General features: G+C 33.4%; 1 protein-coding gene across 2 annotated transcripts in view; it reads right to left on the reverse strand.

The window, feature by feature from the left end:
* The window catches only part of CEP128 (centrosomal protein 128), a 96,337-nt gene that overhangs the window by 34,281 nt on the left and 46,010 nt on the right, over positions 1-16,046 (reverse strand). For both annotated transcript variants that reach the window (XM_041397521.1, XM_041397512.1), the window contains 2 exons: positions 14,993-15,052; positions 13,118-13,310 (listed from right to left, as the gene is read on the reverse strand). In XM_041397521.1, the coding sequence (XP_041253455.1) occupies positions 13,118-13,310; positions 14,993-15,052 (253 nt within the window). The remainder of the gene's footprint in view (positions 1-13,117; positions 13,311-14,992; positions 15,053-16,046) is intronic.

A 16,046-nucleotide genomic window follows, 5' to 3' on the forward strand; every position in this document is an offset into this window, starting at 1 on the left:
AGCACCGAGTGCTCCAGATCTGCCAGATGTTCTGAGATCACATCACAGATGGCATTTGCAGCTGCATTTGCCAAAATGCAGGAAGGTCTCTTTGCTCCCTGCTTCTGGTTGTGCATTTCTCTTGCTTACTTTGTCCTGCTTTGGCAAAATGACAAGCCTGAACCTCCAAAAGGTCTCAGTTCATTACAAGAAGAACAGCATAATGGCAAAAACCAGACTGTCCTATGTGGCTAATAATGAGTAATATATGATTATAGAGGGGTCCAACGAGGAGGAGACATGGAACAAGGGATGGAGAAAGCAGCACTGATGGAAGTGATAGAAACAGAATTAAGAATTCTGCCTTTTGTCTGCAGTGATATTAAATGAGTCCATGAATGGCAAACTGCAATGTGACCCACTAACTCATTATTAGCTTGGATTTGTGTGTGTGAACTATCATCACACCTGTCTGTAAGCACAGATCTATGCAAGGAAACTGACAATGGCTTTTTCTCCCATAGTTTTGATAAGAAAACCTATGAAATAACATGGAAAGAAAAAAATATCAGCATTATATAAAAGAAAAAATAGTAAGAAATGTCTCAAAGCAAGGTCGTCATAATAGTTGACACTTTAAACAGAAAATGCAGTTGAACACTTTTATCACTGCATATAATACATAATTGTTACAACTCTCTCCTGAATGGAAAAACACTTCCTTTCTGATAATGAATACAATTTTCCAGGAACACAGAGAAAGAAATTGAAACTCAATTTGTTTTCATTTACCAACTGCAACCTAGAAAGATAATTTGTCATTTCTTGTTTTAGAAAATTATGTTGATATGTTTATGGGCATGGTAGCTATATAAAAATTATGGTATGGCATATGTAAATGACAAAACAGGAAATTGAATGCCACTTGCTCCAGTGAGCTCTCTCTTAATATCCTAGGATTTTCTTGTTTTGATGTTTATCATCCCAACCATATTTATGCGTATGAGCAAATTTCCTTTTGGCTACATCTGAAAGGCAGCTACAGATCTTAATGCAAATACACACAGAACTGATCTTGGACCTATCAGCTAAGGAACGGTCAATGATTAAGTGTATCCAGGTTTTCAAAGCAGCTAGTGCAGCTCATTTGAATTGAAGTAACTGGGCCAACCATAAGGAAGCCAACAGCTGCAAGACCGAAAGCTTTTCTAACCAAGGTCACTTGTTACTTGAGATAAGTAATTCTCCCAAGCCTAGAAGTGCATTTCTTAATTGGGCTGTTTGAAGATCAGAACTAAACAATCCATTTGCAATGTTCACAGCATAGAACAGATTATGTGGGAAGCTCAAAGATACTGGTCCGGAAATTAAGTTTCCCTATCAATCTCAGGAAAAAAGGGGTCTTTTAGCAGCTTGGATGTTTTGTCAGAAGAGTAAAGCACACAAAAAAATTTCCTATCTCCATGGGATTCTCTCCTTGATAAATGCTAAAAAAAAGCTTTTAATTCTACTAGATGGCCCTATGTATCACTAGGACACAAACAGCTTCTAAGAAAACACTCACTTCAACCAACAAACATATGCACAGATGTCAGCATGTCTCATTGACACCCAACATAATGCAACTAGAAATTATATAATTGTCTATTACACATGCTACAGAGGAAGATGCAATAAAATGAGCTGGCAATTATGAAGAAAGCCATAATAGCAATGTTAACTTCTAATTTTTTAAGCTGAGTTAGGCTTTAAGTTTATTCCTTGGTGGGAGAACTCTGGTTTTGTACTGGCCCACAATAACTGATGATATACAACTGAGACTTACCAGCTCAGCTGGCAAATATTTCAACTTTCAGTGAATGGCACATTTTGCTTAACATCTAAAAATCTATCTTGAAAATTACACTATCTAAATGCACTAACTTATTGTTCCTTCCACATAGTGAATTGCAAAAATCTACAGTACAATAACTCTAGTAAGTTTTTTCAAGAATAACTTTTTATACATAGATTTGAGGAAGAAATCTCTCCTATACTCCAAAAGAGAAGAGAATATTAAGAGGAAAATTATATATATATATATATATATATATTGCAACATCAAGGCTTTTTTCTTTCTCTTGTGCAGTGGAGTATGTGTCATTTTCAACTGACACTTGAGTTTCTACTTCTGATCAACAGAATTCCTGGAGACTGATCACAAAAAAAACCAGATTTATACTGCTGTTTTAACTGATTAAAAAGGTAAGAAGGCATTTATCTCACAATGGAGATAACATGGAAACATGCATCCAAAGTATGAGCAGTATAAAAAATGTACTATAAAAATTTTGTTATAAAAGGACACTGTAAATCTTATTATAAAGCTTATAAGAGCTACAAATAAATTATGCTTATTATAGTACTGCTTATCCCATTCTCCCAATGCTACATAATTTCTACAGGTAGAGACATTCAAATAGTAACCAAAGGAATGGCAAAATGACTGCCAAAATCCCACAAAAATGCCATTGTAAATGGGAGAACACATTGAATATTCTATATACTTCATCCTTTACCTATTTACATTATAGTTGCACATCTGTTTAATCTCAGCAAAGTAAATGCAAGGAACAAACTGAAGTTTGCTAAAGTGCTAAAATGTTTGGTATGTTTTTATATGATGCCTCTTGCAGCAGACTTTATAGGCTGTGTTGGTAAATAGAAACTTGCTGGGACATCAACTCCTAGGTTAGGAATGGAGAGGTACCAAGCAAACAGTAAACGTTCTTCCCTGGAAATGCCTCTGAAGGGTATAACTGCTAAGAGACATAGGTTATAATGTGCATTGATCTGCTCATGCCTCTTGAGAACAGAGAAAACAACAAAAAACTACTCTCTTAATGTACGCCCAATGTTGAAAATTCATACTGTTTATGTAAGGTTTTTATACCCTCCAGCAATCCTATAAAAATGGCTAAAATTCTCTTTCCTTGTGTCTTTATATTATGTATAACAAAATATAATTACAAAAATTAAAGCTCCTGAGACGAAAAGTAAAATATACTAAAATATATTTTGTACTGTGAAAACATGGTTCTAAACTTTCTCCAGAAAACAAAAAAATAACCAAAATTAAAATCTAAGTCTGTTTTTCAGTAACTTTTTTCTACCTCTTAACCAGAAGTTTACATGCTTTTCTGTAGCTTCTACAATTTTACCCCTTTTTCTAGTATATTTTTCCCTTGCTGCAACAACATTTGCTGTCAGCATATTTTTTTTGAAAACACCTTTTAACTGATGTAAGGATGGGATTTTTTTTCTGTATGACAACCTACTGTTTTAATAATGACAATAAAATACAAATTAGTTTTAAAAACGACAATAAAATACAAAATAGACAACCTTCAGTATCAAAGTAGTATTTAAAATTAATCATGCTGGGTTTCTCTACTCTGTCAAGCTTTCTGACAACATCTTTTCCAGACCTACACTCTACATAGAGTATAATGTCACAGTGCAACACACAACTGCGCTTCTCCTCTACACACTTGATCCTCAAAGCTCATTTGTCCCAAGGCACTAGCATGATCAGTAATAGATATCTTCCCATTCAATAAAAACTTGGTTTAGTGTAAATGTGTGTCCTTTTGCTGTCTTCATGTGTATTTTATATGCTAGCAAACCAGTTGACTTGAGCTGAAATACAACAATATTACAACTTCTTCTGGAATAAACTCTTCCTCTTGGATCTTGATTGCTCTGCTAAGGCAGCGCAAATAAAGTCTACAGAGCAGTTTAAAATAAGGCAGTGCAAACAAAGTATTTCCAGCAACTTAAAAAAACAGAGTAATCTATTACAGGACAGAGATTAAAAGCATTGCTCAGGAAAAAGAATAATGTCAGATGTGTAACTTGGAACCAGAGTACACATGCAACTTGCACACTATACTTCAGGTGTACATAAGATGAGAACAGTACATGTGCAACAAATTTAAGGTACAAGACACCTGATACTACTTTTTCTTGACCTGGCATTACAAAATATTATTCACGTTGGTGATTCAGATGGAGAAAGAAACTACCCAGCTTCTGATAACCATACACATTTACAGAGCTTATACAGCTCTGTAGAAATGCCTGATTACAGCTGATCCTAGTGACACTATGAGTACTGACATTTCCTCCTAACCGGATGAAGCATGGTTCCTGGATCTGTCCAATACTGTTACAATACTACTCAAGTAAGTTAGATTATTGCAAGCTAGTGAATCATCATCAACAAAATTCCCAATGAACAAAAAGAAATTAATTACAAAAACCTTATGAGTAGCAACAAATAGAATGCTCAAATTCAATCACACTATATTTGTACATTATCACTTCAGGAAATATGAAATGCTGATTTTGTGAACTAAAAGCATTTTATGTTGCCATTCTTATAGTAAGAACAGATTAATGAATTAAAAATGCATAATCATGCAGCTGAATGGCCCACATAATCATACCACTGATTCTCAATTACAGTAAGGATGGAAATTTTCATAATTTAGTAGTAATAACACTGTCTTTATTGTAAATAATTCTTGGAAATCAAAATTCCTTCCAGATAACAAGCAAAATCTGTTGCTTACAGCAAGACTACAAAATACTTACTTTAATCAAGTATTTTAGAAGTCACATACTGAAGTGTTTTAAGATCAGATCAAAATAGGAGTTGCAGTGTACTGTAAACACATTAGATTTAAAAATACAATCATTTCTAAAACAGCCAAAAAAGAAATCTTAGAAGGTTTTCAGTTTTTATTCTACTCATAATCAATCTTCCCACAATATCAGAAGCCAGCCTGAAGATGTTGTACTATATAAATACTGTATATATCAGAAAGGACAGAGTATTTTTGTATTTTCAAATTTGAGATGTTTTTGCAACAAGTTAGAAACATTCCAACCTTAAAGTTCACATCTTATCCTACTGTTGTTTATTTTCTCTATTTCACAGTAATATATTAATAGGCCATGGTACAAACTCATTAAACCAGTCTGTGTAGATAAGCCTCATTGACAAAGGACAAAATATTAATATTTCTTCAGCTTTTAAGAGAATAAGCATGTATATAGTAGAATATTCACATTCCACTCTTATGTAAGAAGCCACTATAATAAAACATAGCCCAACATGCTTATAATCCCTTTAATACACTTGAGAAACACCAGCTTAACATTCCCAACAGCTTGGAGAGGAAAGTCCCTTCTTCCTCAGACATGAGGATGACATGAAGCTATGCAAAACAAATCTACACCTAAGTTCCATGACTCACGGCTCATGTCTTGACAGAAGCAAGGCATCTGAAAAACTAAGTTCTCTGCCAATTTAAATATGCTTCTGCTAAAAAATAAACTGGTTTGTAATAGGCATTAAGAACTTAATAGGGAAAACTGTGGATTGCCAAACAGCTATAGGGTCATTGCATTATATTCAATAGTATCCTAACTTAATTCTGTCCTTTGAGCTCTTCCTTAACAAAAATGTGCTTCATGGATTTTAAGCACGTTGCATTAGAACAAAATAATTTCACTAGGATTTTTTCATTTTATAGTGTGTCTTGCAAGAAACGGTATACTGTCTGATTATTTGAATTTGCAAGTACAAGCAGTTTTCCATACAGACAACATTCAAGCCTTATTTTCAGAAAATGCTGCTCCTAGAATTTCAATCCAATCAAGATAGTAATGTTCTACAGCCGAGGTATCAAATATAATTAAAATCAGAAAGACAAAGTTTTTGTCCTGGCAGCTAAAGTACGTACAATATTGATGCAGTATGTACATATGCATGAAGTATATACATATATATTTCAATTAATCTGTTTTCTTGGGTTTGTACGTGGTTTCTTTTTTTAGTGGTAGGCACCTCAACTCACCAGGTATACTAAAACAAAAAAACAAACAAAAAATATCCACAGCAAAATTATAAATGTTAGAGTTGTGAAACAAAAGGTGATAAATTTTACATTTAAGTGTTTTCCACTAAACACAGATTTACGTACTAGCAATATTATAAAGTTGCACAAAGGTACTGCTCAAATACTCGAAAGTAAGTACTGCAATATGAACATTTGTATTTAAAAAAATAATTCTCAGAGTAGAAAGGTGGTGTAGAATGAAGAAATCCAGCTGAGGAATAGGAGACCAAGCTTTAGTCTCAGTTCTCTTTTTTTTTTTTTTTTTTCTTTTATACATAACCAGGAGCAAGCACATTCTGTCTGATTCAGATACTGTACCTGTTTAAGCAAACAAATAAAACTTTATAGAAACAAAATTTACTAACAGTGCTTAATGACCTGCAACTCAAGTCCTTTAAAAAAGGCAGAAGTATCCAAATCATGCCCTTGACTATGTTATGACTTTATCCTAGAAACATAATAGATGTAGACTAGAAAAATACTGTGAGACTCTCTGTCCACTCTAAAGAAGATTCAGATCTATGTGCCCATTAATATGTGTCTGTAGTTTTTAAAAAACTACATAGAGGAACCTATTATTTATTGAAAACAATTACTAGCTTAATGTTTTAATCACTTATACTGTATGAACTGTATAGTTAATTTGCTTGTCTCTAAAACATTTTTAAGGATTTTCCCCTTTAACTACAAAATATGTAAAGCATTTAAAAGTTCCAATCATGGATCCCATTTTCTTAAAAAAAAAACAAGAAGGAAAAAAAATATGTTAGATATAGACAGTTATTACCTTGAACATGCTGATCAGAGTAAATATTCAGCCTAGGAATTTGTCATATTTAACCCACTAGAAGGAAAAAATGGGCAAACAGATTAAATATCACTTATTTAATTTAAGCTTTATATAGAAAAATCCAAAACCAGATATTCTTCCTTTTTTTCAAGAATTCAATTAAAATGTATATTCTGTAATTAAAATTAATTTGTTGTATACAGTCAACATTAAGAATTGGTTTTACTGATGACCAATTCTTCTCCAAGTGAGGAATTTTTTGGTACTGACATTCTGAAGCACTTAAACTTCAATTTTCCAAATACACCATATCATTAGGACTCACTTTAGGAAAAAAAAGGATCTTAGATATCATGTCAGGTGAAAGGATATAAAATCTTTTAACATAACAATGAACTACACTGAAAATCATATTCTATTACAGTCTGAAAAATTCTAGGCAAAACCATTACACCAAGCACTAATTTTGAAAGACATTGAATCTATAACACAGAAAGATGTAAGATTTTGAATACATCTTTAATTTCAAAAACTTTACTATGCTAAATCTTAGATAGCATTTTTTTCATTTCTGTTCAAATTTCCAACACGATTCCTCTGTATTTTAGACTAAGATGGCTTTGACCAAGGTAATAGGCACAACAGAAGAGGAACATAGAGCCCTTGGTTCAGTTTTATTTCCTATAAGACAGCATATTATTTAAATAAACTGACATCTTCTTAGATATTGAAGAATTTCTTCAGGATGTCATTGTTACCTAAAGAAGAATAAATTACAGATAGCATGCTTCTGTTACATACTTCTCAGAAAAATACTGAATTCAAGACAAATGTGGAAGTGACTGTGTTGCTTGGGGTAGGGTTTTTTTGGTTGGGTTTTTTTAATTTAATAGCTGTAAAATGGTGATATCAGTTTGGTACAGAAATATAGTACATAACCTAAAAGCATGACAGCACCTTTCACATTAATTCAAGAAGTCCTGATAAAGTTGTAAGTTGATTACAAGATTCTCTTTATTATACACTGTTAAATCACTGTTAAGCTGTAGTTGTGCTTATAAAGAGTCCAATGCCACCATTTCAACAGCTGTAAAAAAAAAACCAAAAAACCCAATAGTTCATAGAACACCAGCTTGGTTTAAAGAAAAAAGTCATAATTCACAAAAGAAAGCAAAAATGAAATAATACATTTTAATTATTTAATATACACTGAATCCCCATCCCCAAGGTTACTTTTGTTAATTTTGGTTTAGTTTCTGGTATGTGCAAGTAAACCAAGAAATAAATCTAATAAATATAGTCTCCTACTGTTAATGAGCAGTAAAAACTCACTAATTTAAAAGACTCACCATGCTTTCCACACCAAAAACCTGTACGTAAGTTTCAGATAATCATCTAAAGTATGCGATTCAGAAAGAAAAAAGAAATCAAAGGAAGTCTTAAAAACATCTTAGCTACAGTTTGGTCCCATCTCTTACCTTCTCTTTTTTACAATGGCAGCCATATTTTTATGAGTGCATAAAAAGATAATGTCAAATGAAAATGGTTCCAGAAAACTACTAAATAATTACAGCAATTCATGTCCAGTCAGGTATTTCCAGTTTTCTAATTAAAAAAATCCATAGGGCAGGATTTCTAAATGATTTGGGTTTATTTCCATTCTTCTAGGACTCTGAACGCAGGTTCATTTTGGCAAAGTTTAAAATAACTTAGAAGTCCTCCCTCCTCCTTCCCCCATCACATTAAAAAAACCAAGCATTATTTAAAGGGCAAGAACACTATTAAGAAGAAATCAATTATTTTGATAGTAATGATATTTCAACTTTATGCATTTTGAAGCTCAATATGAAAACCAAGTACTAAGAAAAGCTTCTCTGAAATCCTTCCGATTCCTTCCTGTATGTATGCTTAAAAGAGTGTTCTTTCTAGTTGACACTCCCATTCACTGTTCAATAAAAGATGACCTGAAAATACCTTGTGATGTTTCTTGCTGCCACAGAAAGGACTCTTGTTCATACAAGGGCAATATCATGCAATATATGAGAAAAAAATGTAATAAAAAAGAAAGAATCAAAGCTGAAAAGGCAGAATAAGGCTTAAAGTTGTCTTCAAAACAGCATATGCACTTTATTATTTAATGAAACATAATAGAAAGATTTCACAATAAATAGAATAGAAAGATTTTACACTGTTTTGATTTTCACTGGCTTCCAATCTCATCCTTTTCTTCAGTTTAATAGCAGAGATTGCTCAGTGTCAGTATATTTACATTCAATGTACTGTACTGTTTCTTATTTTAAATTTCTACTCTTTCTGCTTTAGTGCTCCTGACTCAAACAAAAATTTGACTTCCTGACTTTAAAACAGAAAAAAAAAGAAATATAATTTGAAAGATTAGGTTTTGTCAAAGCAAAACTTTACCTGTATTTATAATCTACTTTAATATACCAGGCTCTTTTGAGTTTACATTATCCACAGCAGCTGAATAACAGATAATCCTGACTGAACCTAACAGAAAAAAAAGAAATTAAAATAAACTGATGTCTTGCTTCAGGAATCACGTCCCAAAATCTTTGTAAATTTTACTTGTTTAAAGTGACGAAACTAGAGGCAACTGTGTATGATTGATAGAGCTGACACCACCACTAAAACCAGCTAAAATGTCTTTCAAAATTTGGCTATTGTAACCTCAAATGTAAGACAATGCACAATGATAAAGGCATGAGTGATAAACTTAATACATAAAGAAAAACACCACACATTTGCCCAGAACAGTTTTGTGCCTGTGACAAAAGCATCTATCATTAGTCTATCACAGCTCAGGACTACAACTGTCACCTTCCTAAGCTTTACTTAGCAGTATAAGTATATACAGCAGTATAGGTATAAAAGTTATACCTATATAAGAGATTCCAAATATGTAATAATTCAAATGTTATTGTAGAGCATTATTTCAGTAGACGCTCAGAACCAATACAGAATACATCCTGCATCACCTGGGACTTTGTGTAAAACAGTATTTGCAGAATATTTTGAGACAAATTAAATCAGTCTTGTAAATAGAAGCAATGCACCTCCTCTTCTTACATCACTACAGCCATACTAACATTGTTTCATTTAAAAAAAGAACAGATATGGTGTTGCCAAATATGTCAGGTCTTATTTTGCTAAACATTTATTTGTTGACTATCCATGTCTTCTCTGAAGTAGCAGTATATTATCCTCAAACAAAAGAACTGTGCAGACTTCATGTCCACCACTATATAACATATTATGTCTAGCTTATATACACATCAGTACATTCCAAGATTTTCTTGGAAAGGTAATTAAAGTAAATCTGAGTTTATAAAACCATTGGGTCCACCCAGGATCAAATACAGACTTTCACTGATTTGAAAGATGAGCTTTTCAAAATACACAGTCTGGCTAGATCATACAGAAATAAAATAAATGAAAGAAATTTTGTGCCAGGTACAGTTGCTAACAATGGCATTAAAAATAATAAAAATAAAATTCTTGTTACCTAAACTGATTTTTAAATTGATATTAAGAACACCATGGCATGCTCAGTGATTCCGGAATGCAAATTAAATTCTTAGTTAAGAAACTGGACCTTATACATTCTATTTCCTCAGACTGTTGTCTATTTTGTTAACATATTGAATATCTAGTGCAATAAATTTGATTATATGACCAAAATCACTCTAAGATGAAACACAGAATCCAAGTTGTTACTGAAATAGCCCATTGTGTAGCATGCTACATAAATACCTTGTTCAGTAGTGAACTGCATCCAAAGTACCAATCTGCAAACCTGAACTCAGAAGTCACCTCCTCTTCAGTTCTTCTATATTTATAAATATTGCTAGACTTCTGAATTTCTAAACTCTCCATTATGATACTCTTATCAACAATGGAAGACAAATGTAGCTGATCTTGAAGCATCACCAGATAACAATGAAACTTCTGCTGCTCTGTAAACAAACCTGAAATTCTGCACTTCACAAAGCTATTTTGCTTCATTCTCTATTCCCTCATGGATGAATCTCCATGTTAGTTTACTTGTGTTTGTCAGGATTATACCACTGGACGGCCAGTTTGTACCACCACAGGTACCAACGTGATAACATAATGTTAACACTTCTACAAAAATTCGTAAGGAGGTTTCAAAAGCCTACATTATCCCAGGTATTTTCAAATGCCTTGGCAAAGGGAAAAGACAAAAAATACATAGTTAAAAGTTTTAGTAGACCTATTTAAGCTAATAAAACTTCTTAAAACACAGTCATCAACAAAGCCATGTAAATATTTATGCCACCTACTTTTGATATGTCCACCATAAATCTCTATTTTTATTCTTTCTCCCCAAAAAAACCCCATGAGTAAATTACATTATCAAATCCATAGAAAGGAAATTAACAAATCAATTTCTTGACAATACAATTTCTCTGTTTCATTTGCGTAAGTTTTGATTGATGTGAACTTAAATCAATGTAGTATTTTCAGACTATATCAGGTACTCAGACAAGCGGTTTGTGTCAGTGGGGACAGTCAACTACATCCATGGATATTCATGGTTATTCATAGAATCTGATAAAATGCTCCATCTAAAATCTGCATCATTCCAGCAGAAAATATTTTCATCCATTTGATCAAATTTGACTAAATATCTATTTTATTTAGCAGTACCTTTAAGGATACTTTGGTGTTAAAAAAAAAAAGTGAAGGGCTTTTTATAGCAATTAAATACATTCTGCCTTCATTTGCTTATTCCTACATCTGGGAATTGCCCATGATTTCATTACTGGGTGCCTTAGTATTGTGTAAATCCTCCCATTTTTTACATCTGAGTAAGAAAAGCCAACCAGCATTCTGTATCCTTAATTTAAATTTGTTATCATTTTGATGGATTGCTTTCTCCTTTTGGCTTAACACCTTTTTTATGCTTTTATCTGCGTTTTCTTTTTTCCCCTCTGGGAAAGTAGCTTTTCCAATTTTCATGCTGAAGTCATTTATCCATTAAACTATTTACATGTACATTCTTGTATTACTTGCATCATAATCAAGGCTGGGCTTTTCATTCAGTATGTAAGAGTATTTGTTCAAGACATAAAAACAGTCAGACTTTATCTTGTACCCTTTTTTTAATAAAAAGCCCTTTTTGAACATTTAAATGTACCCCTTGGTGAACGACAGTACTCAAAACTCAGATTAACAGATATCCATTCTATTATTTCTCCACCTTCTACAACTTTTAAAAAATAACTCATTTGGTATAATGAAAGTAATAATTTTCAAATTATAAAGAAAAATCTAAGTTGACATGACTGTAAAAGAAACCAATTAAATTTACGTGGAGATTGTAATCTTGCATACACTGTCACATGCACTGTCATTACATGCACATGCCAAAAAAATAGAAGTATAACCAAAAATACCCCAAGTGATGTACAGTATCACTGCTCACCACCAAGCCCCTTCTCCAGCTGTGATTGGCTCCTCCCAGACAACTCTCCTGTGTTTGTGCACAGGGAATAATACTCTAATATATGGAATATCCCTTTGCCAGTTCCCCTGGCCTGGCCATGCACCCTTGCACCTGTTTGTGCACCATCTCACTATTAGAGCACGGAAAATTGAAAAGTCCTTGATTTAGGGTATAACAACTAAATCATCAGTGTGTTGTATAACAACTAAATCATCAGTGTGTTATCAACATTACTATCCATATTAAATCCAAAACACAGCACATTTCAGCTACTAGGAAGAGAATTAACTTTGTTCTTGCCAATACCAAGCAGTTTTGTTTTTTGCTGCAATTCACAAAACATTTTCAATAAGTCAACTACTAGGAGCTATAACTATGCTTACTAAAAGTTTACTCTTATCTGTATCTACATCAATCAGCACAAAGTGACAACTAACAAAATAATGAAAGAGAATACTTATTCTGCCCAGTTATATCAGTACGGAGTCCTGAATAAAGGCCGGGAACAAGATTTCTGAAGAAAATGTAAAAGGTGACACCTTTCTTCCAAAACTGAGGGAACAGAAGACAATGAAAGATCATACCATGACACAGTGAGCTGTGCAATAGCAATCTAACTCAAGTGGCCTCAGACTCTTTTTGCCCAGGTCATGCAATGTCCCAGATGGTACAGCTGGGAAATAATTTCTATACCCACTGTGCATGATGTAAACTCGTGTGTTACTCAGCCACTGCATTTGCCGTTTTTGCCAGCGAGGGAAAACAAAAAACCACAAACAAAGCATTATTCTTAGCACTAGCCCACTGCAGTTTGAAATAATTAGCTGATAAAATGAATGTGCCATAGAAATTATAATTAATAGAATTTTAAATTCTTTCTCCCTTTTATTAATAAAAATGGAATCCATAACATACCTCTTTTTTCTCTGTGAACTTCATCCAAAAGCTTTTCCTGGCTTTTTATCTGTTTAAAGAGAGACTGATGTTCAGTCTCCTTTATCTGTGTCAAGTGCTTGAGCTGTTCTCGGCTTTGCAGCAAGTAGCATCGCAGCTTTTTTTCCTTACTTTCTCTTTCCTTTACCTCCTCACACAGCCACTGAAGCTTAGTCTACATTTAAAACAAAAGGTACAATAAAAAGTAAAGAATTCTAATAAAAATAAGAGGGCATAAATGTTCACTGACCATAAATGTTCAATGTATCTTTGGAGTCACAAATTACTCATTTGTAACTATCTGAAAAATAATAATAGAGGGCAATCAGATATATTAAGAGAACATAAGTTGATTTTCAAGAGATCAAAGACACATTTTGGTTGATAATTACATGTGAAAAGTGATTTTCTTTAATATTATTTTATTTCTTTTAAATCAGAAGCATGAATTTGCTAGGGTAGATGTGGAAATTCACATTGAATTAGTGCACACATAGACACCAAGAGACAGGCCTTCCTTTCAGAGTACCTTTTTCTCTCTATTTTATGTTGGCAGAACTTAAAATATTTCCCCTTTCTGAAAAAGTGACATCAATCCTTTCTAGTCAGCAAAAGTCAATATTTAAGGTTCACTCAGAGGAGAAAAAGATCTCATTGAGATCTTTTGGCTGTGATCAATTTAGTAAATCTAGAAGTGATCAAACAGAATATGATATGGAAACTTTCACACAGCCTATTTAAAACAAAAGAAAATAAAAGTGGCATTTTAAGCAGTCATTCATTCTAAACTTCCCTCTAGCAGCTAAACAAACTTAGGTTTGCAAAGTATTATTAGGTGCTCTTTGAAAGTTCTTTGTAATAATATGTCAGTATCACTTTTTCAAATGCAGAAAACACTTCCTCCATAACATTCCTCCTTTGATTCCAATCCTATCTCTGTTATGTATAGTGGAAGTCTTTCTTGGTCTACAAGTCTTACACAGACCACACACCATGAATAACCTTCTCTTACATGCAAACACTTGCAACTATTTTTCCTTAAGTCAATTCTCCCGTGGCTTTGACCTTTCTATAGGAAGCAAAAACAACAGTTGTCTTCCACAGTTCGCAATCTATTTTGATCATGAGAAATTTACTTCTTTTAAAAGATACTGGGTAAGAAGCATTCTATGCATGTGAGCTGAGGGAGCTGGAAGAAAACTGCAAAATGAAAGGCAAGATTTATGAGTTACAGTCATCACCTTGAAGGTGTCCTTAAGCATGTGTGCCCCCACATTATAGGATTTGAAAGCTTCAACAGGGAAAGAAAAATCGTTCATTTTCCAAGAATCCAATCTAATATATTTTAGACTGAATAAATACCAGCCTTATTTAAAATAATTTCTAGCCTTGTGATAATGCTATAAGAGAAACTTAACCTGCTGACTACATCCTCTGCTTTACTTGTCTGAAAAAATTTGAACCAGATCTAAACACTATCACTGCACTTACTTCAATGGCTTTTTTTTTTTTTGTGAAAACAACATTGCTATTTATTTTGCCATAAAGATGGCTATTTCTTGTTGATAGAAACATTTGGAGAACAGTCTGGAAACATCAGAATAATTGCCAAAGGTATGCTTTTATATTTTTCTTTTTACCCTTGAAGTGCCACTTCAAATGGACTTTTAAATAAATCAGATCCATCCACTCACAGACTCACCCCCTCACTCAACCATAATATAGGGTTAGGGTTGAAAAGAACCTTAAGGATCATCTAGTTCCAAGCCCCTGACCTGTGTAGGGACACCTCCCACTACACCATCAAATGCTGAATATTAGCTTACTCAGTAAAATTTCAGGAGGTTTGACTATTACCTTTGTTTCTGCTAACCAGCGATGAGGATCGTTCAGTACTGTTGGTGTAAGGGACATTGCCTATGAAAAAGCAGGTGACAAAGAAAGAGACATAAAATGGGAATTAGGCATAGAAAGAAGAAAGTCTTTTCTGCTTATTGGAAATTCATCAAAGAAATACATTTCTTATCAAGGAAGATTAAGCCTAGTGCTTGACTTCTCTCAATACAAATATTTATCCATCAAATTCCTCCTGCTTACCCAAGCTGCAGCAGCAACTTCTTGAAGTAAAGGGTGAAACTTTTTAGAAACCTTAGCAATACCTGAAGTACTGAGCAGAGGAACAATATTATAAAGGAAGATTCTTACCTTAAAGAAAGAAAATTCATACCAGGACCACAAAACTAACTTTCTTTTTTACATTAACTGTCTAGTCAAAAATTCACATTCAGAACTGGTTTAAGTTGGCCAGTGATAAAAAACCAAGGAGAATTGTATAAACAGGGATCTGCAAAACCTTATCCAGAAACCAAAAAATCTTCACAAGGTGAGGAACAAATCCAAGAAGTCATAGCTCAATGATCAAAAATCTGGCAACTACAGCAGATTATAAAACTCAATAAAACAAAAAGACCTATCTGTAAGGATACAAAGGAGAAAGCTTGTTTGTCAAATACATTGTCTTAGAATTCTCATGTAGTTTTGTGTTGCAACACTCCAGCTCCATGTGTAAGTGGAGAAATGTGTCAATGGTGAAAAAAAAATCTATTTCAAAAGCAGTCCATGACCAAGAGCTACAAAGTATTTTCTGTTTAAACAGCAAGACAAAAAAAAAAAAAAAAAAAGATGCAATCTGAGTGTACTCTGGGTTGTAGCTAAGGCTAAAAAGCCACTAGGTCAAGCAACTGTAAGTGTGGCGACAAGCTGAGTCAGACAGTCTGTTCTCTATATTCTCAGAAATGTACAATGTTGATTTAAGAGAATCAGTCACGTAGAATCATATCAAGGGAGGAAGAGTGCAAGCAAATGAGAATGCTCAGAAGAAAAGCTACAGGGAGACAGGGGTTGCAGGAGA

The sequence above is a fragment of the Onychostruthus taczanowskii genome, unplaced genomic scaffold (genome assembly GCF_017590055.1).
Source record: "Onychostruthus taczanowskii isolate IOZ18803 unplaced genomic scaffold, ASM1759005v1 scaffold1, whole genome shotgun sequence".
Lineage (NCBI taxonomy): Eukaryota > Metazoa > Chordata > Aves > Passeriformes > Passeridae > Onychostruthus > Onychostruthus taczanowskii.